The 22,622-nt window shown below is 47.9% G+C and overlaps 9 protein-coding genes across 9 annotated transcripts; 6 read left to right on the top strand and 3 right to left on the bottom strand.

Moving 5' to 3' along the window:
* Positions 1–715: 715 nt before the first annotated feature.
* N7525_006839 (FHA domain protein) lies at positions 716–2,495 on the top strand (the record flags this gene model as incomplete). The annotated part of the gene is made up of 3 exons (XM_002567347.1): positions 716–1,704; positions 1,758–1,854; positions 1,905–2,495. 3 exons carry the CDS (start codon positions 716–718, stop codon positions 2,493–2,495), a joined length of 1,677 nt encoding a protein of 558 aa, XP_002567393.1.
* A 453-nt stretch (positions 2,496–2,948) lies between these two features.
* On the bottom strand, positions 2,949–3,559 carry N7525_006838 (uncharacterized protein; the record flags this gene model as incomplete). Its single annotated transcript, XM_002567346.1, has 2 exons — positions 2,949–3,032; positions 3,083–3,559. The coding sequence occupies 2 exons, from the start codon at positions 3,557–3,559 to the stop codon at positions 2,949–2,951; spliced, it is 561 nt and encodes a 186-aa protein (XP_002567392.1).
* A 694-nt stretch (positions 3,560–4,253) lies between these two features.
* Positions 4,254–5,650, top strand: N7525_006837 (bestrophin family protein; the record flags this gene model as incomplete). Its single annotated transcript, XM_002567345.1, has 4 exons — positions 4,254–4,378; positions 4,433–4,574; positions 4,628–5,184; positions 5,248–5,650. The coding sequence occupies 4 exons, from the start codon at positions 4,254–4,256 to the stop codon at positions 5,648–5,650; spliced, it is 1,227 nt and encodes a 408-aa protein (XP_002567391.1).
* A 319-nt stretch (positions 5,651–5,969) lies between these two features.
* Positions 5,970–7,424, bottom strand: N7525_006836 (uncharacterized protein; the record flags this gene model as incomplete). The annotated part of the gene is made up of 7 exons (XM_002567344.1): positions 5,970–6,186; positions 6,252–6,406; positions 6,493–6,648; positions 6,711–6,833; positions 6,886–7,029; positions 7,089–7,232; positions 7,281–7,424. 7 exons carry the CDS (start codon positions 7,422–7,424, stop codon positions 5,970–5,972), a joined length of 1,083 nt encoding a protein of 360 aa, XP_002567390.1.
* A 224-nt stretch (positions 7,425–7,648) lies between these two features.
* vp16 (tethering complex subunit VPS16) lies at positions 7,649–10,456 on the top strand (the record flags this gene model as incomplete). Its single annotated transcript, XM_002567343.1, has 7 exons — positions 7,649–7,790; positions 7,839–7,945; positions 7,998–8,126; positions 8,186–8,679; positions 8,741–8,835; positions 8,885–10,155; positions 10,208–10,456. 7 exons carry the CDS (start codon positions 7,649–7,651, stop codon positions 10,454–10,456), a joined length of 2,487 nt encoding a protein of 828 aa, XP_002567389.1.
* A 50-nt stretch (positions 10,457–10,506) lies between these two features.
* On the bottom strand, positions 10,507–11,142 carry N7525_006834 (Alb1 domain-containing protein; the record flags this gene model as incomplete). The annotated part of the gene is made up of 3 exons (XM_002567342.1): positions 10,507–10,722; positions 10,779–11,068; positions 11,127–11,142. The coding sequence occupies 3 exons, from the start codon at positions 11,140–11,142 to the stop codon at positions 10,507–10,509; spliced, it is 522 nt and encodes a 173-aa protein (XP_002567388.1).
* A 227-nt stretch (positions 11,143–11,369) lies between these two features.
* On the top strand, positions 11,370–13,475 carry N7525_006833 (ubiquitin-specific protease UBP1; the record flags this gene model as incomplete). Its single annotated transcript, XM_002567341.2, has 1 exon — positions 11,370–13,475. One exon carries the CDS (start codon positions 11,370–11,372, stop codon positions 13,473–13,475), a length of 2,106 nt encoding a protein of 701 aa, XP_002567387.1.
* Positions 13,476–14,130: 655 nt separating this feature from the next.
* N7525_006832 (uncharacterized protein) lies at positions 14,131–15,141 on the top strand (the record flags this gene model as incomplete). Its single annotated transcript, XM_002567340.1, has 1 exon — positions 14,131–15,141. One exon carries the CDS (start codon positions 14,131–14,133, stop codon positions 15,139–15,141), a length of 1,011 nt encoding a protein of 336 aa, XP_002567386.1.
* Positions 15,142–20,282: 5,141 nt separating this feature from the next.
* Positions 20,283–20,891, top strand: N7525_006831 (uncharacterized protein; the record flags this gene model as incomplete). The annotated part of the gene is made up of 1 exon (XM_002567338.1): positions 20,283–20,891. The coding sequence occupies one exon, from the start codon at positions 20,283–20,285 to the stop codon at positions 20,889–20,891; it is 609 nt and encodes a 202-aa protein (XP_002567384.1).
* Between the last annotated feature and the right edge of the window lie 1,731 nt (positions 20,892–22,622).

Raw genomic sequence — 22,622 nt, 5'->3', positions numbered from 1 at the left:
TTAGTTTCTTTTAGTTAACTTGTTGCTCTTTTCTACGTTTCGATATAGATCTAGCAAATATGGAGCATATAAGGAGTATACATGGTTATGTGGAAACATGGACCATTCAACTATACATCCTACTTCTATGTTGTACATGAAGTAAGGGTGCTTAAATATGCCTTAAGCCATGCCAGTCTACAGTATGCATATAGAGTCAGTATATACTTGGGAATATTATTATCTTCATGTCTATGTCCATAGATTATCCATTCTCTATATGCTTTGCATAAATATTAATAGTATTCTACCTAGGTATACTCCTTTAAACAAATATATACTACCTCCATATGTCGTCTACTAGTATAAGTATGCGGGGAAATAGCATCGCCAAGGAATGCTGACTGTCAGGGCATTAATAGCCGATGGCAAATAGCCAAAACCACAAGAGAGGAAGAGAGTATATAAAAAACAATTCTACGAAAAGGGTTAAACTTCCCAACTCTCCCGTATCTCTATATTCTAATTTGCTGGGTTCCTCCCACTTCTTTGTTCGTCTCGCCTTCTCGAATTTCCTCTGAGATCATCCCTTTACCCTAATCATATGATGCCTTGGTAAACCCCCCGCCCCCAATTGAATAGCATCAGCTCAGTTGCAGATCCTACCTGTGAGGGTGCCCTCTTGATTCTATGGGCACTGTTTGATTGTCTGTTGGATTCTTGCCAAATCGAATCCATGTCTACTTCAGTCACCGCCTCCACCTCCCTACCTGACAGTCGCCCCAGTCGCCTGCGCCGCTTCAGTTTACGAACCTATACTCAGAATCTATCCTTGCCCAGCGGGCAGCGCTCGTATAGACACAGTTTGAGTAGTCGAATTCCTTGGCGGTCCTCGAATCCGGACTCCATCTCTCCGACAGCAAACTCCACAACTTCCCCATGTCCTGAAAGTGACCACCCAACCCTTTCTCGTTATACCTCTGCGCCCGCCCCGAGTTACGGCTTTGGTACCGAACTCAATAGCCAAGTATCGTCCACCGAGTCCGCCGCTTCTACGCCCTCCAACGATCTTGCCCAAACCTCCAATTCTATGGCGCGCCTGAGGAGTATTTCGGCCGTCCATCGTCCGCCACCTCGCACGTTAGAGCGTGCTACAACCAACTCCCAGGAGTCTACCCCATCCCCTGAACCGGGCCCTGTTCAAAGTAATGCGGCTGAGCCCACTAGCGCTCCTGCAGATGGGCGGGTGACTCCCTCGAAATCAGAGACCAAAGCGACCATTCGGTTCTTCCCCTACCAAGACTCCCTCCAGAGTTCGAGGCCCTCATTACCTTTCGTCCCAGTTGCCCGAACCCTGCCATCTGAGAGTTGTGTTATTCGCGTCGGTCGATACTCGGAGCGCGATGGCGTGCCTCTCCCCAACCCGACCGAACCATCGGATGCCCCCGTGGGGTTCAAGTCGAAGGTTGTTAGCCGGAAACACTGTGAGTTCTTGTATGTGAATGGACAATGGCATATCAAGGATGTTGGTAGCTCTTCGGGAACATTTTTGAACCACATGCGCTTGAGTCAGCCGAATATGGTGTCCCGTCTATACTCCATCAAAGACGGCGATATCGTGCAGTTGGGTATCGACTTCCGAGGGGGAGAAGAAATGATATTCCGATGCGTTCGGATTAGGGTAGAATGTAATCGATCGTGGCAGCAGCAGCCTAACGAGTTCAAGTGAGATCCTACCTTTTGTCGCGAGCGTCGTGTGACGCTAACAATTATTCCAGCAAAAACACAGAAAGCCTGATCAAAAATTTGGGCAAGGGTGAGACGGCGGATTATTCGGGCTGTCGTGAATGCTCGATTTGCCTTGGCTCTGTCTTGGTTCGTTCCTTCCTTTCCTGTCAGTCCTGCATCTACTAAGTATAATGAAGCGGCCCTACCAGTGTCTGTTCATGGCAGCCTGCGCGCACGTCTGGCATTACAAATGCATCAGTCGTTTACTCCACTCCCCCGATTACCCAATGTTCCAATGCCCCAACTGCCGTGCATTCACCGATCTCAGCGCCGAGGTCGACGACTCGAATGACCCGGAGGAAAAGCGAGAGAAGGAAAAGAAGGAACCGGCAGAAGATAGGGCATCCAATGACTCTGGTGAGCAGGCTGAAACGGAGGTGCCTTCAGTGGTCGAAACAAACAGCGTGCAAGGCCCGCCCGATGAGCTCGGAGATCTCCCTGAAGAAGAAAACTTGGCCAACGATGTTGAGAACCTGCATCTACAAGACGACCAGCAGACGGATTATACTCGAAACTCAGCCTCGCCAGCCCCTAACTCAAGCTCTGATGACCTTGCCCGCAGCGCCACTACCAACATCCCCGGGTGGCAACCGACACAACCACTCAGTGTGCCAGCTGGCCGACAATCACAACTACGATCCGATACGCCAACATCTGACGACAACCCATTGACTCCGCGAAATGACTCGGGCCCTTTGGCCTTTGATGGCCGAGCAGGAATGCCATAATGAGTTGCTCCGGATCGGATTAATTTTTGGAAAGCAAGGGCTTTGAGCATTTTAATATATATTTATCATTCTTTTTGGCATCTACCCTCCTGTAGGGTTATCATCTGAGCATTCTACGATATCACCATTGCAAGGTATCATATCTACGTTGGCTTCTTCAGGTGCATACTCCAGATACACCGTTTGCATTGTCCAATAGCGTTTCTTCCATCTAATTTGATTCGTCATGGCGGCCCAGCGTTCTACTTTCTCCCTTTATCCCCTGCCCCAAAATCTACTGATACCCATTCGAGATCTGGACTGCTGTTTCGAATCTCGACACATCTGATGAATCAGGAACATTCTTTCGTTAACCTTGGGGTGTTCTTTTTGAATTATGACTAGGTAATGACACATTCGGCTTGACTCCTCTACTCGTACCGCAGTCTTTTCCCTGTCTGTCTGCCTACATACCTAGGTAGCCCTGGATGCCCTTGCCTTCAGCGGATCATCGACCTCATGGAACACAACCGGAACTATACTCGAGAATGCCCAGAGCTAGCACAGCCATTAGAAGTTATCCTAGGTCTCCGAGCGAGATAACTCACCCTGCTTTCCACAACTTTCCAGTGTCGACTGTCGAGTTGAGTCTTGGGCCGATACACATCGAGTCGTTCTAGCCGGTTCTCGGCACCCCATGTGTCTAAGAGCGAAAGGACAAAATGCTTGTTGGCATGATTTAGTCGTAAAACACCATGATGGATTCTCCGCAGATAATGCTCGCTGATGAATTCTGTAATATCCATCTGACGCATGACGAAATATGTGCTAGGGGTGCCATAGAGGTCGAGGGGTATTCGATATAGGTAGTGAAGGGCCTCTATAGTAATCTGTTTGTTGAGGAGAAGAATAGATGGTGTATATCGCTTCACATAAGGTCGAGGAATCGTGCAAAGGGGACCACTGCTTGGTGATGACCATGGGTCTCTCAGCTTTTGATAGCTCTTCACATATTCATTTGGCTTTAGTAAATATGTATATATGATCAGGCGAATCTCGGCTGGTAGATCAAGTAAGGAGACCATGATAATTTTCAGCGACAAAGTTGTGGAATGAACAGGCGCAGTTTGTCCCTACCCCTCTTTTCTATTAATGGCTCCCCTCGAGGCCTTATTGGCTGTGTAGTATAGTAGTATATCCTCGGAAGAGTTACAACGGTGTTAGTTCTATTTCTTTAATAACACATGGTAGAAAATCTTGACAACCGAAAATCCCAGGAATGGAACTGAAGTTTCACGTTTCATCGGCATCCGAGAGACAACGGTAGTACATACCGGCCACTCTTTCCGTTCAGACTAAACTGAAGGCTCACTACCTAGGTAGTTATATCGAATTTCTAAAGCTTTTACCCATAGTTTACCTGGCAGCTATCCTAACCTAAAAAAAGACTAGCCTCTCAATTCAAGTCCCACCCACCCATGAAAACCGGCAAATCAACACCACTGCAGCATACATTTGATAACCAACTTGCCCATTGAAATAGCCAACTGGTGTATATACTACCACGTGATTGATAGCGCTAGAAACGCCAAGTGGGCCCGGAACCAAAGAGTCAAAGAGTCGACCCGCTTTCAACCTTGGAATGTCGCCATCACTGGACACGATTTCAATCTCTCCCGGATCTGAGGGCTTGGTTGGATAGAGCCCAATACGACCGTCTCCCGAGATCCACAGAGGTCAGCCTCACAATCGATCTGCATCGGTTCAGATCTAAACAACATGAGGTTAAATTTCAGCGAGCCAGCCACTCCGACCTTGAGTCGCCAAAACACCACAATACAAGGTCATCACCAACGGCGCGGAACCCATCCCCATCGGCTGTCTACGCGAGCAAAACCAAGAAGGTGAACTACGTAATCGATATCTCTCGGTCATTCGTATGTGCTAATATTAAGCAGATGGCCACTTGTTTTTCGCTTCATTAAAGGTGCAATCCATGGTGCCATATTAGTCCCGGTCTTTCTGCATGCTGTATTCACAGCCTTGATTGTCTACTTGGACACCTTCGTATTCGAGACTGTTGGTCTACCTAGCACCATCGTATGTTTTATCCAATCAACAAGACGAGACAGCAACTAAAGATTGCAAAACAGATCCCATCTTTATCTATTGTCGTAGGTCTAATGCTTGTCTTCCGCAACCAAACATCCTACAATCGATTCTGGGATGGGCGGAACTCAATGAATACGCTGAATACCTGCGTGCGCAATCTTGTCCGCACAATCGCAACAAATAGCTACAATTCAAAGCGGGGACCACCCACCGCCGCAGAGCGCGAGGATATCGAGCGTACTATCCGCATTCTCATGGCTATCCCATATGCCGTGAAAAACCACTTACGCGCTGAATGGGGCGCTGCTTGGGTCTTTGGTAACTCCGTTGACGAGGTTCTGAATGTACATCCATCCACCCTTTACAACCCCGAATATGCCAACCTGCTACCTGCGGGCCTTGAGGGTCATGAAGACGAGGGACTAGGCCTCCCTTTCCAGCTGACCTTTTTCATTGATGGATTTATTAAACGTGGCGAAGAGCGTGGGTGGTATCCTGCGCCTGGTGCTAGTCAGATGCAGGCTCAGTTGAATACCTTGACTGATGCATATGGGAGGATGGAAACGATCAAGTTGACTCCGATTCCAGTGGCTCACTTGTAAGATTTGCGGCTCTAATGCGTGTTGAGCTAGCCTTGTTTCAGTCACTGACGTTAAACTAGGATTCACCAAAAGCAGGTCCTTGCCCTGTTTGGCTGTGTTTTACCATTTGCTATGGTCGATGAGATGGGATGGTGGGCCATCCCCATTGTCAGCCTTATTATCTTCACGCTATATGGCATTGACGGAATAGGCTCACAGTTGGAAGATCCCTTTGGCTACGACAGAAATGACATCAAGATGGATGCTATTGCTGGTGACTCCAAGACTGAAATCGATGTTGTTTTGTCTGAGTGGCGCACACACTCGAAAGCCATGGAGGCATTAAGAGAGCAGCCCGCTGGTGCAGTTCACGGTGATTTATGTTTGACGCCCGGTCAGACTGAAGCTGGAAATGGAAGCGCGGACGGGAAGTATACCCCTCCAGACTTGTTCTTGAGGTTGAGGCCGAGTACCGGCAGGTGAAAGTTTGGATATGTAATATATATTGAGTGTTGCTGGCGCGATTATCTACATGTATAGCCTTGACTTAACGCTAGAAACACCAATGTATCTGTTAACTAGGAGGTAAGCCCACGTAGTCCTATTTTTGGAATAAATATATCGACGACCGTCGCAAGCTGACTCGAATATTGCTGGTTCCACAGTAGGTGCGGGTACTGAAATTGAAATAGTGGGATGTGACGCCACCAATTGAATTTTTATAAGCAGACAAGTTTGGAATCTATATCAGTTGGGTATATAATGTAGTAATCAAGAATAGCTAATCAGTTGCATCAGAATGTCATAGAGGCGGCTCGAGTGCCAGAACGCCATCCAGTATTGAGTCCGGCGTCACATCGGCGAGAACATCGGACACCGCATGTAAATTGCTTCCATACTGCAGACTGCGGTCTTCGCCAGGAGGAGTGACAATAATGCGATGGCGAAAGACTTTTCTGGCGGCTAGGGCCACGATGGAGGGAGTCAGATAGTCGATACCGTGCAGAGGAGCCAGAAGTCTGTAGAGCAAAATCAACAACATGAGCTAGACGTAAGTAAATTGGGGAGGATAAGCCGGACTCACTGTGCAAATCGAGAAAACTGAATATTTGCATTAGCAGATACGCCACCCGCAACAGCGCGACTGAGCCGCAGAAATACAACGATGTCTTGGATGTATCGAACGACTTCCGCGCTCGTGCTCACCGATACACTCGCTTCTCGAAGTTGATCCATCACCTATAAGTTCACGAGCCTGGTGTTAGATTGCTATGCTCAATTCGTGATTCTGAAATCGAAGTGGATTTGAGCGACATCAAACTTACCAAAGGGCTGACCGTAGCACTCTTCGTTCCCTTACCCTTTGAGGTATGAATAATAGAAGAAGCAGATAGTTGTCCATCTGAAAGCCAGTCGTTCTCTTCCAGATAGGTATACCCAGCCTCCGGGCTGTGGAAATGAGAGATCAATAGATTGTCATTCTACTGCGGCATTAGCTAAAGTAAAACAACCAAAATGTGGACGTGCACAAAATAATACTTACCATATGTGGTTTCAAAGGTGGTCGGAGCTGATCGAGATCTCGTGCCACAAGAGGGACAAAAAGGAAGTCTTGAGGCGCACTCAGGGTCCCGCTCTCAGTGACCAGCTCCCTAGATCGCATTAACTATCCCGCATGTCAGCGTTGTCATTACTGGGTTATCGATGGAAATACATACCTGCAGCATGTGCATTTGGATATCATCGCTGACAAAATTGAAGTTCTTAGCCACTACAATGTTGACAACGTTATTCCTGAGTTGTGATAAGGGAGCTGATGATTTGCTATCCCCAAAACCCTTATAGGAAGAACATTTGCTTGACTAAATCTATTAGCCTATAGCAATGAGAGTCGTATCAAGCACTTGAAGTATCAACATACTGATTCGGTGTTCAGCCACGGATGCGATGGGCGATAGCTTGCGCGTGCATCTGGGGCGAGAACATCATTGAAAATGTCGTCAATAGATGTTTCAGATGAACAGTCAAGAATGCAGTACGAGTAATTAAATGTAGTTGAGCCAATCTGTCTTCCATTAGACATCATCTCAATACTCTAGGTGCATTGACGTACTAAGGCAAGTTCTTTTGCAAGGTCATTAATACAGTGGCTGGTGGTCTCGATCAAGCAATGTTCGCGGGCAACAAGGCAAAGTAAAAGTGCAACTTCAAGGTCAGATAGTTGCCGAGCAATATCGGCAAGATCTGTGTAGTCCATTGTTTTGAAAAAGATGATAAGTTAGCCAATGAAGATGCAGCAACTATCAAAAGAAGTCGACCTCGGGAGGATTGTGGTGGGGAATCACCGCCTGATAATCAAGGCGACAAGACCACCTGATAAGGTCTAGCGCCCTTACCCCCGTTCTCCCCGATCAACAGCTCGAACATCCAACAACTGCCCAGGTGGAGGATTCAGCCTCGTTTGTGATCATATCCACAATCATGCCATCAAATCCACTTGCAAACTGGGAAAAGGTTGGAGATAGCTTTTATCGCAAAATCGCCGTGTATGATGCCATCTTCGAGGACGACATCGAGTTAGAGAACTACATTGTCGCGGGCGCCCCCTACGGAGGAGCTATTGGTAAGTCTCTATTGGAGAACCGAAGAACTGGACTGACGTGGATACCAGCACTTTATCGCGATGAAAGCAAGCCGTTCAGGCTTCGCGATGGACAGGGTTCCCGTTCTACCATTGATGTTTATTCATGCTCCGGGCAGAAAATCAATCGTATAAACGTTTGTTTGCACTTTGTGACCGAATCATGATGAATCTACTAACTCATTTTAGTGGGAACAAGCCACTATTCGAGGTCTAGGCTGGTCTGATAAGGAAGAGCTCCTGGTCGTCTCTGAGGACGGGACAGTGCGACGCTACTTCGAATTGGACGGCGAGTTTACATCCTTCTCTCTCGGAAATGTGAGACCCTTTAACTGCCTGTCCTAGCCATACTGAGCAAAAAACTAACAATGTGACAGGGTTCCGAAGAGTATGGCGTGAGAGCCTGCCAGTTTTGGTCATCAGGCCTCGTTGCGTTGCTGTCCAATAACCAGCTAATTGCTGTATCGAAATATGACGAGCCGCGCCCGCGACTCTTGGCACCTTGTCCAGAAGGCGAGGTATCATCGTGGGCTTTGATTTCACCCGCCCATACGCTCTCACGCTCTGTTGAGGTTTTGTTGGCTGTTGACAAGACCGTCTTTCTAATCGATTCAACAGAGGCAGAAGACAAGATTCTGCAAGACGGTCCATTTAAACACATTAGTGTGTCCCCAACAGGGCGGTTTGTCGCGCTTTTCACCGCAGAGGGGAAGTTATGGGTAGTCAGCAATGACTTCCAAAACAAGTTCAGTGAATATGATTCAAAATCTCGGGTTCCGCCAAATACCGTGAATTGGTGTGGCGATGATGCTGTCATCCTTGGATGGGAAGACGAAATTCATCTTGTTGGGCCCAACGGAGTCGCATCAAAGTGAGTGGTCTCTTTTGCGTAATATATGCGAGTACTGTCTAATCATCCCTAATCATCCTAGATACTACTACGACGGCCGCGTCCATGTCGTACCAGAGTTTGACGGGGTTCGTCTCATAACTAATGACACATGTGAATTCGTACACAAGGTCGCTGGTAAGTTAACGCCAAAGGAAACACGTAGACTGTCATTGACAATTTCTAGGTGTTACTGAAGAGATATTCCGTCTTGGGTCGTCTTCCCCCGCTTCAGTGCTACTGGATTCGGTAGACCAACTGGAGAAAAAATCGCCCAAGGCTGATGAGAACATCCAGCGCATCCGATCTAGTTTACCATCAGCAGTTGACACTTGCATTAAAGCAGCGGGTCATGAATTCGACGCCTACTGGCAGAAGCGCCTGTTGAAGGCTGCATCGTTTGGCAAATCCGTCCTTGAACTCTACAATAGCGATGAATTCGTTGAGATGACTGAAAAACTACGCGTTCTCAAAGCATTGAGAGACTATAAGATCGGGCTGCCATTATCTTATGAACAATACCTGCGCCTCACACCGGAAGGACTCATCGAGCGCCTAATCAGCCGACATGAATATCTGCTTGCAATACGGATATCAGAATACCTGCAGATTCCCGCAGACAAAATCTATGTACATTGGGCAAGCCAAAAAGTGAAGGTCTCGACTGTTGATGACGAAGCAGTTTGCAAGCTCATCGTCCAAAGACTCGATGGAAAGCCGGGAATCTCGTTTGAAGTTATCGCTCAAGCTGCTTATGACGAGGGCCGATCTCACCTGGCTACCCAATTGCTCAACCATGAACCACGGGCCGGCAAGCAAGTTCCTCTGCTGTTGAACATGGAAGAAGATGAGCTTGCTCTTGATAAAGCAATTGAGAGTGGTGACGATGACTTGGTGAACTACGTGCTTCTGCATCTTAAGAGCAAGCTCCCTTTGGCAAGCTTCTTCCGAATGATCAACACCCGCCCAATGGCTTCTGCACTTGTGGAGACTGCTGCACGAGGCGAGGATATCGAGCTACTGAAAGACCTCTTCTACCAAGACGATCGACCTATTGATGGCGCTAATGTGCTACTCTCAGAAGCATTACGCGATACAGATTTGACACGCCAAACCGAGAAACTCCACCTAGCATCTCGTCTCTTGTCTGATTCCAAGGAACCGACAGTGGTGTTAAACCAAAAATTAGTCACAGAGGCCTCCCAGCTTTTGAAAGTCCAAGACGCATTGGATAAGGACCTGGCAGACCACAGCGAGTTTCTTGGTCTTAGTCTCAACGAGACAGTCTACAGACTTGTCCGAGGTGGTTACGGTAAAAGAGCACACAAAATCCAAAGTGAATTCAAGGTGCCTGAGAAAACGTTTTGGTGGTTGAGATTGAGAGCGTTGGTGGCTAAACGTGACTGGGGCGAACTGGAGGAAATCGCTAAACTCAAGAAGTCCCCAATCGGATGGGAGGTAAGACAGTCGATAATCCTAAACTACTGGAATAGACGCTCACACAAGACAGCCTTTCTACAACGAGATTTTGGGTGCTGGAAACACAAAACTTGCTTCAGGATTCGTGCCCAAGTGCACCCACTTGTCCCCTGCTGAGAGAATCGAGATGTGGGTCAAGTGCGGTATGATCGTGAAGGCCGGAGAAGAGGCCCAAAAGACAAAAGACCTTAACACCCTGGAACTCCTCCGCACTAAAGCATCTGGCCCCGCGGCCACCGAAATTGAGCGCATGATCAATCAACTGAGGCCAAGGAAATGAGCCCACTAGGGATGTTTAACATGTATCACACAGGCCCGCTCCAGGGTTGTTCAGGTGATCTCGTCGGCTTCATCGACTGTCGCAGAGTCGTCAGTTGCGGGATTAGTGCCTTCGGTTGCAATTTGGAAGACATTATTTGCGACAGCAATCTTGGCAGGTGCAGAATCTTCGGCCATCGCATCGTCATCCTCGTCACCCTCCTCGTCGTCATCTTGTTGAAGAGCGGCGAATGTCAAAGTCTTGCGGTTGGTGTCTTCCCAGTCAGCCTAATTCAATGTGAGCAAAATATACGCCAGAACGAAACGACCATCTGTTTTCATACTCTTCGGGAGTTGACGGTCTTGCCGCGAGCCAGACTTTTAGCCTTCTTGATTTCCAATTGATCCATCACGGCCTCGGCTCGGTCCATTCCCCTTTGCTGCCGTAACCGCTGAGCCCTTGAAATCTTGTCATTTTTCTTCTGCTTTTTCTGGATACCGGAAGTGGCGCGGTCAGCCAGAACTGAAGGCCTTGTTGTGGTAGGAGATTCCGCTCGGGGAAGCGAAGTCACCGACTTGTCAAGGTCGAGACTTGGGGACGCTGCCCTCCGTGCTGCGCGGGAACGTTGCGAGACTGTTCAAATATTAGATACTCAATATCAAAGTATGTGAGATTTGTAGTCAAGACTTACCTTTGCTCTTCGCCATGGTTGTTGTTTTGAAGAATCGTCAATCTCGTGGGGTGAAATCGCTATCGATAAAAAAAAACTTTACGGCAGACGAAGACGACCAAAAGTGCACCTTTTCCGCGCAAACATGTACTTTAATGTCCTGTTCTGCGCATCTTGACACTCCCACGTTCTCTATCGATCCATGCTACCGCTCATGCTGGCGTATTACTCTTGGAACAGATATTCCGTCTGGCTTTATTGACAATGAACACCCGCGACGGGCGCTCTGAGACTTTTTTCAACCGCCACGATCAGTACGCAAGCCGCAACAGTCATTATGAAATCGCCCTCGCGACTTTACAAAACAATCAACCGCTAGCATACATTCTTATTGCTCTCATTTCAATTCCTATCCTTCTCGGTTACCTCGGACTCGTTCCCGCATCGCTATTCGAGCTCCCTTGGGATCTCGTTGTCTATTTTACGCCCTCTCGAATCGTTATCGCTTTGGACCCTCACATATCGACCTCCGACCCAGAGACGCTAGCTTCGTCGCCTTTGCCCTTGCAAGATAAAAGTGACGCCATGAAACGTATTCTTGGCTTGGACAACAACGTCTACTTTCCTTTCTTCTCCAGGTCAAAATCACTCTCTATCTTCGGAAATACGCTGCTGGGGGACACCAAGGATGTCGCCCCGCCGGGGCTTGGAAACTGGAATAACTCGTGTTTTCAGAACAGCATCATACAGGGATTGGCTTCTTTGAAATATCTCGCCGAATTTCTGGGGCACAACGTGGACAACCTCTCGGGAAAAGCTCCCATCTCGACGCATATGGCACTACTAGACCTCATCGACCGTCTGAATAGCGCCTCCAAAAGTGGAACCAAGCTGTGGATCTCTGGACCTCTCAAGTCTATGAGTAGCTGGCAACAGCAAGATGCGCAAGAATATTTTTCCAAGTTGCTTAGTCAAATTGACCTTGAAGCCGAGCGCTGCTCGCGCGGAGAGACAATGAATATTGGATTGAAAATTGCAGGGCCCGATGAGAACATATTTCGAGACAGCGACTGTGACGACCCGGTGGCGCCTTGGGAACCCGAATCGCTCCCATCGACAGATAAGCTTTACCTTGATAGGGTTTCATCTTGCAATCCTCTCGAAGGCCTGCTCGCTCAACGAGTTGGCTGCATGGAATGCGGATGGACTGAAGGGCTCTCGCTGATACCTTTCAATTGCCTCACTGTTCCTCTAGGCAAAAGACCTTCGTACGATGTTCGCGAATGTTTGGACCAATACATGGCACTTGAGCCTATTGAAGGCGTGGAATGCGCTAAGTGCACGCTGTTGCATCGACAGGACCAGCTTATCAATCTGATTAGTGGATTTGAAGCGGACGAGAGTCGGCCAGAGAGCCCCGATGAGCCTCAGCCACTGGATGCTGTGAAACTGTCAGCCCACTCGCGGTTAGAGGCTGTCAAGACAGCTTTGGACGGCAATGATTTTAGCGAAAACACATTGGCAAACAAATGCCATATCAACTCAAAGAACAGAACCTCCACCACGAAATCTCGACAAGCAGTCATTGCGCGGGCTCCTCGCTGTCTCGCTATCCATATCAACCGCAGTGTTTTCGACGAGTACACTGGGACGTTGGAGAAGAATCTTGCGACAGTCACCTTTCCTCAAATGATTGATTTGAACAATTGGTGTCTTGGCACCCAGCCTCTCAGCAAATCTGGCGACAATTCTGAGCATTGGGAGACAAATCCCTCTCGGTCCATGCTTCCGCAACCTGGTGAATCAATTCAAGTCCCTAGCAGACATTATCAATTACGCGCAATAATCACCCATTACGGCCGGCATGAGAATGGACACTATATCTGCTATCGCAAGTATCCGACATCGGAATTCACAGCTCCCGCACCAGACGAAATCCTTCAAGCCGAGGGTGATAAGGACAAGCCCGAGCGGTGGTGGCGCCTCAGCGATGATGACGTGCAGATGGTTAGTGAAGGTCATGTGATGACCCAAGGAGGTGCTTTCATGCTGTTTTACGAAGCTGTGGATGATTCTGTCTCACCGTGTTCGACTCGATCTGCAACTCCAGAACATGATCTATACGAGAAATATGCAGGATCTTGTCAGTTCGAAAGTGAGGAATCGATGTGCAACTCGGCCATGCCAAAAGACACTTCCCCTCCATCTACTGTCACCGACTTCGAATCTGCCACTTCCCGTGAGACCAGTATCTCGTTGCCGATGGACGACTTGCTTCCTGCCGACCAGCCTTTGAAGACCTCAAATACGATTGACGCCGATGCTGAACGGAATGCTAAACTGGACTCACCCTCTACCGTCGTTGCATGATCACCTCTTCCTCATCTGTTTTCTTCCTTTTTCTTTTTGTCTTTGCCTCGCATAGTCGTGCCCAATGGCCGGCTACCGCATCATCATGATACCCGATACGTTCCATTTGGCGTTTATTTGAGCTCCACGGTGTTTGGGAGTATTTTGTGTAAATTATGTACTATTATGGGGTCTCCGACACGAGAATTGACTTATTGAAACAATACATGTCGATTGAATCCGGCTTGATTCTAATTCCATAGGCTCATCGTAGATTGCTTCTCCTAACAACCCAGTCAATACCGATAGCGCCGGATAAGATCCCCGCATTTGGACATGAGCACCTTGGGAAAGGCCACGGCCCGGAATCACCTCATTAAGTACCTTGTGGCCACAGCATACAACTACATGTCCTTTTACTCGCGAAAAAAACTACCTTGTTCTTTTTACAGCGAGTTCTACCAGCAACTACCAATTCCGACGTAAACAGAATCTGCTTCCAATACTGTTCTCGGACGTTGGCTATTGGAGTTGTGAGTATAGATCCGAAGGTCCCCCGGGGTCCTCATTTCCTATCTGATCGTCATAGGGTATGATATTGTCCCCAAGACTTGATAAAGCTGGTCGTTCCTATTCTAATTCACAGAAGTATTCCAATTTTACATCATCTTAAATAATGTCTATCAACAAACCCTCACAACAACCGCACGACATATTCCTTATCAATGAGCTACTTGAGAACATTCTTCTACATACAGATATGAGGACTCTATTAACATCTGCTCAACGCGTGTCTCGTGTTTGGAACACCGTGGTCAGGACATCAGTCAGACTCCAAGAGTCCCTCTTCTTCAAACCCTCCAAGTTCGAGATCTCCGATCCCTCACAACGCCTTCGCAACCCGCTCCTGGAAGATATCCTTTGGGCCCAATTCTTCCTGAAGCAACAACAAACCTCAGAGTCAACAATTACCGACGTAAGCAGATTTCCGCTGCGGGAACCTGAGCGTCGCAAGCTCAAGTTCTACCTACGAAAGGATGCCAGTTGGAAAAGAATGCTACTTCAACAACCACCAACATCATCAATCGGAGTCCTTGAAATCATCAAAAGGTCAGACTCAGAATTCACCAAATTATCTACCAGCCCAAACAACTTCCTGCGGATGGGTGACATCTTGACCCTCCTCCAAGGAGGCAGCACACTAATTCCAACCCGCAACAAATGGATACTCTGGAGTGGACGATCCCGTATCCGAATGCCCTTGAACTTTGAATGCTGGACACCCAAATGGGTCTACGAACCAAGCACTTTACGGCCAGTTCAGGAATGGATTCCGGAAAATGTAGACTGGGATAGTCTCCGGCTGGAGGTGGCATCAATGTATTTGAATGATTTCGATTGTGGGGTGGTAATTGTATCCGAGCGGAGACAGTTGCTTTTCCAGGGTGAGGATCGAGTCCACAAGGAGAGCAAGCTTGATCGTCGACTGGAGAAAGCATTTGGGGAATGTCAGGTAGAGGTTGGGAGGAAGCATATAAACCACTCTTGGATTCCTATCAAAGGGGTTGGTGCTGATCGGCGATGGATCCTTAGACCCTGTTCTGCTACTCCTCTTGTTCCAACGATGAGTGACTCGTCTGAGGCTTCAGATTCGGGTTCTATGTCTTCGTTTTCTTTGTCTATCTAGAATGGCCACTCAAGCTCTGCGCCAACTGGTGTGTATTTTGACTCTATCAGAGAGATTCCGAGTGAAACACCTTCGATCATTGCATTGGTTTCAACATCGGCCAAGTGCCTCACCCTCAACGATTTAGATTTAAGAAGAAGAAAGGAATCACTTGCACATACTGCGTACAGCAGTGAATATGCGCTGTTGATTAACTTAGCCTCGGAAAACAAGCCCTGCCTCGAGAGAAACCAATTGGCTTGTAGTCACCTTGATCCGATAGAGATGTAGACCATAACGACAACCTTGGGAAATGGCAACGTATTCAAGTTTATCAGATTCAAGTATTAGTTGTACACACCCTGTCAACTGAACATTAGAATGGCATCATTTTCTAAGCCAAGGCCATATCCGGTATTTTATGATCTTTTTACCTTGATCGCTAGCTTAAGGAAAAGGCGATATATATATCTGAACTTACTTTAGGGTAAGTGTCTTGTGATTCACTTCCATTGTTAAGAAATAGTTAAACGTTTCAAATCTCTTGTTAGCTGTTTTCTGAAAATTCAAGGCTACAAATGTTAATACGACCTAAAACTATAGGGTAGAGAGGTCGGGATAACCAAAGCTCTGGCAGTCTAGACAATGCATGATGTGATATCGGTCTTCATTCGATAGCGCAAATTGGCCAAAGACTAGTATAGTAGAGCCCTGTCCACAGAAGAGAATACTAGAGAGGGTAGCCAGACACGGGGTACTCCTTCAAGACCAAGTCAAACAACCTCGCAAATCCCAACAGAAGTCCCAACCCGCTATCTCGCAAACATCTACAACTGCCCAAATTTTAGGTGCATATTCCAAAGAGCCAAATAGGAAGGAAACACAATTCACCGCCAGTCCACCTATCCGACCCGTGCATCGGGAATAGCCAGGCAAACCCATGTCACTTTAGCGCGACCAGGGTCACGACGGGAGAACACTATCAACCGACCCTGTTCGGATATTCCATCCTCACTCGGTCGGGCATACGATGTTGCCGGCCTGTACGACCAGGATGTTGCTTTTTGCACGCTGTCGAAATTCACCGTAGCATCTAGACGCGCAGAGCGCGGATGTCGGTACCCAGCGCGGATTGAAACGTTGATGCGCCAGAAGCATTCATGCCCGGCATTGTACAGGAACAACGGCTTGACAGGACAAAGCGATTGCTAGCTAGGCCTAAGTAGGCAACTCGAAGAATTGCAAAGATGCATCTACAATTCTAACGCGGGTTCGCGGCCTACCGCAGTTTCCCTTCGGCTTTGCACATGTGCAGGTGTTGCATTTCGGTGTGTCGAAACGTTCTCGAAAAGGGAGGGAGGATGATGATTTCCATTCATGGGACGGAGACAACCCGCCTGGCTTGTTTCTGATGTTTGTGTTCCGTCTTGGGAATTTCCCAAATCGTGTCCATACGGGAAAGCGACCGTGGCGATCGCATATTACCCGGTCGCAAATATCGGTCAAGGTTAGATACCCTTGGTCTACAGGCTGTGTATGTGTCTACAGGCTGTGAAGTAGGTACTAGGTAACTCCTGACTCAGAGGAGATATTTGATTGGAGTCAGCAGAAGAGATGATAGCTTTGGTTTGTAGCCAATGGCGATAGCTGCTCTAGCGGTCTCAGAGATGGGCTGTCTCATCTCGCCACCGTCACAATGTGGGCGTTGGTCTAGATTATGAGCTTACGACTGTGCTATCCGTGCGGATCTTATTCATGCAAGCACAGTGTACCTGTGATGGATAGGGGGGCGCTCATTGCTCTGGGAGATGATGAAAGTTGACACCTAAGCAAGCCTCATGGACACGTCTCGGGTACACCGTCAACCTCACTGGCATCACACCCTTGTCGATCGATGCAGCCGAGACCGCGGATGGTGTCCCGGAAGGATCTTGGGTTACTCACACTGCAAAAAGGACCGTGTACGGAGTAGGCATGTACTTCGTACTTTCAGAATGTGCTATCTCACATTTTTTCAAAATTTCCAGCGGAATGTGGGTCGGGACCCCATGGGGTGGATGTATTTTCCATGGTTCAAATATATCTTATCTTTAGTGCCCGCGGCGTCAACCCTGGGTGAGCTGCATCTCCTATCAACCTTGGAATTCGTGCAGCTGTGGCAAACTTGACCAAAAAAGTACCTCGAAATGGAATTGTGGCTATTCAGTCGGTGAGTCAAGGTGTCGGAACTTGATTCTATAACATTAACTTTTATTCATATTGACAGAGGCTAGGCCTCGGTCCGAGTTGATATACGGAGTAGTGAATCAGGAGATTAAAATATGTCGTACCTTCTAGACAGTGTGGATTCAATATTCAACCTCTTTCTTTTTCAGTGCTATTCCATTACAATATGTGTATGCAAGAGCAGACCCGACCGTCTGTGTCCTTGCAATTTTAGTTCAGAGATCTTGCATGTGAACTGCATGTGGATTGCATATGAGGTGCATAGTATAATCTGCAGGGAAACCCGGGAAGGGCTGGAAGGGGTCAGTGTGGGACTTAGCTCCAATGCACTTTTTACAAAGGGGCTAGAGCTGGCCACTCAATTCAATATGCAAATCAAGCTCCCTTCAACCCTGCATTGACCTCGTACTTGAATCCAGTCCAATAACCAGTACACAAATATGTGCATGCAAATCTACATTGGATCATTTGTGTCTTTAACCTAAGCTGAGTCTCGCAAAGCTGCATGGAGATAAACGTAACCGAGGTAAAATCGATAGACCGAGTTCTCACTTTCATTCTCTGAAACAGAACTTTTGTAGCCAACATACCGAGTATTCTCCGGGAGATTAAGGTGCTCCCGTTGAATCAAATCAATACCGGAGCTCTCGCACCCCAGCCCCCCGACGTCGAACTAGCTGTCTCCACCATGATACCCAGGAGACAGGTACCAGGGCATACATTTAGAAATCCATTGAAGCACCGAGAGCCTGGAAAGGGGCGAAGATCTGAACGCGACGCGCGCCGGATCGTGAACCGCGGCCCGCCCCTCATCCACTGAGCTCCTCACATGCCGCGTGAACTATGTTCAATGTGATTTCATTGCAACTGGAATAGGGAGTAGCCGGGGGCTGTACCGAGGAGCTGTCACGTCGATCTGAATTTGATTTCCTGGGTCAGTCGTTGAAGCCCCCGCTTGACCCCTATCCAAGGTTTCCTCAGGTTCCCCGGCGGGCCGGGACGCGGAAGCATCAATTATGGAGTAGGACGTAGGAGGCGTGGGGTATTTGCATTTCACATTCGTCGGAGAATTAGATATGTAGATTTGCCAAAGTACTCTTGCGGTCAATAGGGAGTACGTATACTTGGATATGACGAGTATGATAGAGACGGCGATCATGCGCCCGAATCGGAGGTGCAAATTGGTCGGGACACCCAGGATCACGGATTGATCCACTTGAACCGGGGAAGACCGCCACATTCTTCCCCGTCTAGGCTTGCATAAAGCAAGTCATCTGGATCATAAAGATCATAAAGACATAATTATTGACAGATTGAACGGAAAGGGGCATGACATTCCGGGGAATCTCGAAAATCAGATAGATGGGAAATGTCTTTGTTTTGAGTGGTCTGGACTTGACGATCTAGACTCAATATTTATTGATTTATTGATTTTCTGATTTATTGATTTTCTGACAAAGAACAGAGCCTCGGTGTGACTGCAGGCTGGCCTGTGATTCGTGCGAAAATCAGACGGTCTTTTTCTTCCGGGAATAATTCGATAATTCGATAAGGGAACCGATTAGATCCTTAGAACTTTGAAGTCTACCCCGTACTCCGGAGGAGAACGGTATAACATAGGCAGTATTTGGCGGCAAATTGATAATTGCCGAGGAACTGCATTTATCCGCTAGAGCCCCGGGGCAATCAGGGAGAAGTTCCGAGGCAACGGAAACCGTTCCTAATCCTTCGGCCGTTCCCTTTTCATTTAGATTGGACTCCGCTCAAGGCTTCTGGATTGAAAAATCGAATCCTCCACGGACTTTAGACTTGGCCCGGGTGTGGAGACACGGGGAAACTCCCTTCTACCCAACTCCGTACGGAGTTTAAAAGAAAGAGGACAGTTCGTTCTCCCGTGGGTGTAGATTTCTCTTCAACTTTTCCGTACCTTCGACTATCAACCGTGTTGACGTGTTGCATCGTGACCGCCAAACGCCAACGAACCTGATTCCTCCACGCGTTTAGGCGTTCAAAGTTTCTGTTTGGGTACATGCGATTAGGGCTGCAAATTCCAGTTAGGCCTGCAGTTCTGCGACTCCTTCTTTTTCCTCTTCCCCGAACGAAGCGGTGAATCCGAGGCATGATCATTGGAGAATTCTCATCGGAACTGGGAAATACTCCAAACAATCCGATTTTGAGATCAGACCAGATCTTGAAAGATTGTTGGGCAGCCCTTTCGGGGAAACCTCGATCTCCTGCCGCAAGGGGGAATCGACATTCAGTATTTGCTGATATCAGATTCTCTCGAGCTTGAATTGTACTTTTTGTATACAATATACATTAGACAAACATCTGTGTCAGACTTGTCAGAGTCGGGAGGCAAGAAAAGACAGCGCTAAACCGGGGATCCGATCTTTCCCCGTGTGTCAGAAAGCCAGAAAGCCAGAAATCCGATACATTGGAAATTGTCAAAAAAATAAAATAAAAAATCCCTTTTTGGATTTTATTATTTTATTATTTTATTTTCTATTTGGGTCGATCCGTTCTTCCAAGGTTGATCGACAGCCCTTTGTTTGCGGAAGCCTCCTTCCGCCTGATTGTTCAGATTTATTTTTCATTTGTTTTATTTCATTTATTCTTTTATCATTTATTTTTTTATTTTTACTTTCCCCGTTTTGGATTTATTTCTTTATTACTTTTCCTATTTGGGAATTTCATTTTCTCGACTGCAAGGGTGTCGGGAAGTCTAGAAGTCTTTCCCCGGCTTTGATCTTTGATATCTATTTGTGTGCGCCCTTCCCACCGATCATTGATAAACAACTCTCCTCGACTCTTCATTCTTCACTTCGCCTTACAACTTACACCTTCACACTGTTGTCTCTCTCACCTACTGGGCCCTGGTACTACCAACCCTCAACATCTACAACACTCTCAACATACTCAACATATCCGCCACTATGATTCCCATTCAGTCACGTCTCCAAGAGATGTCGCTCCCCAAGGCGGCAGCTCCTATCGCCAGCACGGATCCAGCACAACCCACCTTTGCCTGGAGTGGCAGCGCCTCTTCTTCCATGTCAAGCCCTTTCGCCCCTCCACCAACTCCCAGCGACTCGCTCCTCGACATCCACCCACGCAAGTCGTCTTTCTCTAGTGAGATGGGAGCAGCATATGCCTTCCCCTCCTGGCCCAACCGCCCTTCCCTTTCAAGCAACGATTCCTCCGACTCATGCGCCAGCGCTTTCCTCTCTGATGACGATCTCTTGTGGATGCCCGAGAACTCGGCCGCTGAGCAAGCAGTAGAGGAAGCCATCAACCAAGACGCCGGTACCATCTGCTCCGTGACTATGGAACAACAACTGCAGCGCATGCGCGCTATCGCCGAACAAGAAGACCGAGCCAATTTCCTCGCCAAGGTGGAAGCCCACGCGCGGGCGACCCAAGCCCTCCGCTCAGCAAAGCAGAGCATTGTGGCAGAGCGCGAGACATCAAAGCGCAAGAAGCGCCGAGTCGTGCCAACTCCCAAACGACGTGCTCAGTCGGCATCTAAGGTGCTCAGTCAATAAGCTCACCGGCAATTCCCGGTGCAGCGCAGGCGCTCTCCGAATAACGCCACATTCTCTTCACAATCATGTCATTACCTCGCCTTATCTTTTAATTCCACCCCGCATCTCCCCGAGATGTGCAGAGACCCACACCAAGTGCCTAATCTCGATTTATTTTCCCCTTCAACCGTGATATCCGCGAGGTCGCCTCATGCCAAACTGCAAATCATAGGAGCCCCAATCTCCAAGCAACAACATGCAACGATTTTCCACGACTCAGCTTACTGGTGAATGCGACGCACGCACGGACATGATCCATCTGGGCCATGGAACCACCTGATGGCCCCGGTGCCCCGGGGAACCCCCGCGCTTACCTAATTTCTCGCTGTCGGCGCTTCAAGAAATCCCTGGGACTGTCACCTCCGTTACCTTCGAACACACCGCTGGTTCATTCGGCTCTGACTCATTTTCCAACTTGTGCATTTGTTTTTTTTTCCTTTTTTTTTTTTTTTTTCCTTTTCAGCGAATCCGTTATTCCCCCTATCCCACGAGGATCCTGTTCTTGCATGGAATGCAGCGCCTTTGATTTATCATTTTATCATTTGACCCTTTTTTTTAGCCTACCCTCAGGCTTGCATCCATGAGGACCCGGTGTTTCTTGTTTCTTTTCTATTAACGAATCTTCTGTTTCCCAGCGCCTTGTTCAGATACCCCCCCACGTCTTGTATACCCCACTTTGTTTTTCATGTTCGAGGCTTTGTGTGATATTTTGCAATTTCCAACAGCGCTCCAGGTCTTTGTGATCTGGTATCAGAATATTGCGCCACGTGCCATATCACATTTGTCAATAGCCGTTCTTCAGTACATTAGGTAGCCTGAACTAAGCACCTTGACCAAATCCTGAAACAAGAATATCTTTCCAAATCGTAGAATAGAACCGAAAGCAGTAATCTTATCCATCCCTAAATCCAACTATACATCCAATTTCCTCGTACCTACCCCAGAAAAGTCCCTGCCACGTTGATGTAGATGTAACCTATTGCCCGAAATGCACCCTCGAAATAGAATAACCCAACAGCCGATCGTCAGCCCTGCCTGCCTCGTGTTCCCCGCTTGCGTAACCGCCTCACCTCCGTCAGTGTAGAGCCCGGAACCCAGACACAGTGAGGCTGTAACAGCTTATTGTTGGCTGTGTATGACACGAGGCCCTGCGGTTGTCATGGCTGGAATGCAACAGTGCAACAGTGCCCAGGTGAGATTGGGGTCTTAGTAATCGATGTTGGGGCGAAACCTTGGAAACCTTGGGGTGATTGATAATCATGGGACTGTCCATCTGGGGCCGTACATGTACATTAATGTTGGATTAGAGAGCATCGGAGAATATCGTGAATTCACGGCTGGGGTTGTGGTTAGGCTGTTTTTGGTCAGATCTGGGGTCTTCCCAACAATTCCGTATTCAAACCCAGCGGACTGATCCCAGAGATTGGAAAACAACATCGGGATGGTTGGAATCGGGCAATGTACCCCGTGGACGCCCGGAGTTGGTACTATGGACGCTGAACTCACGCTGGTATACTCCGTACATCCATGGATGTTGGATTTTACCGCTACACTCCTTGTCTATCACAAGTATAAGTTCTGTAGTATAGTTGGCGTTTCAGGGAAAGCCTCATTGCCCGAAAATAGCCGCCTCGCCATTAACGTTACCATTTCTCGTTGCCACCGTTGGTTCTCTCTGCTGCATTTGCGCTA

The sequence above is a fragment of the Penicillium rubens genome, assembly GCF_028828025.1.
Source record: "Penicillium rubens strain IBT 27055 chromosome Unknown utg000003l_segment0_segment0, whole genome shotgun sequence".
Taxonomy (NCBI): domain Eukaryota; kingdom Fungi; phylum Ascomycota; class Eurotiomycetes; order Eurotiales; family Aspergillaceae; genus Penicillium; species Penicillium rubens.
Note: the sequence above shows the minus strand (reverse complement) of the source record. Positions and strands in the feature narration are given on the sequence as shown.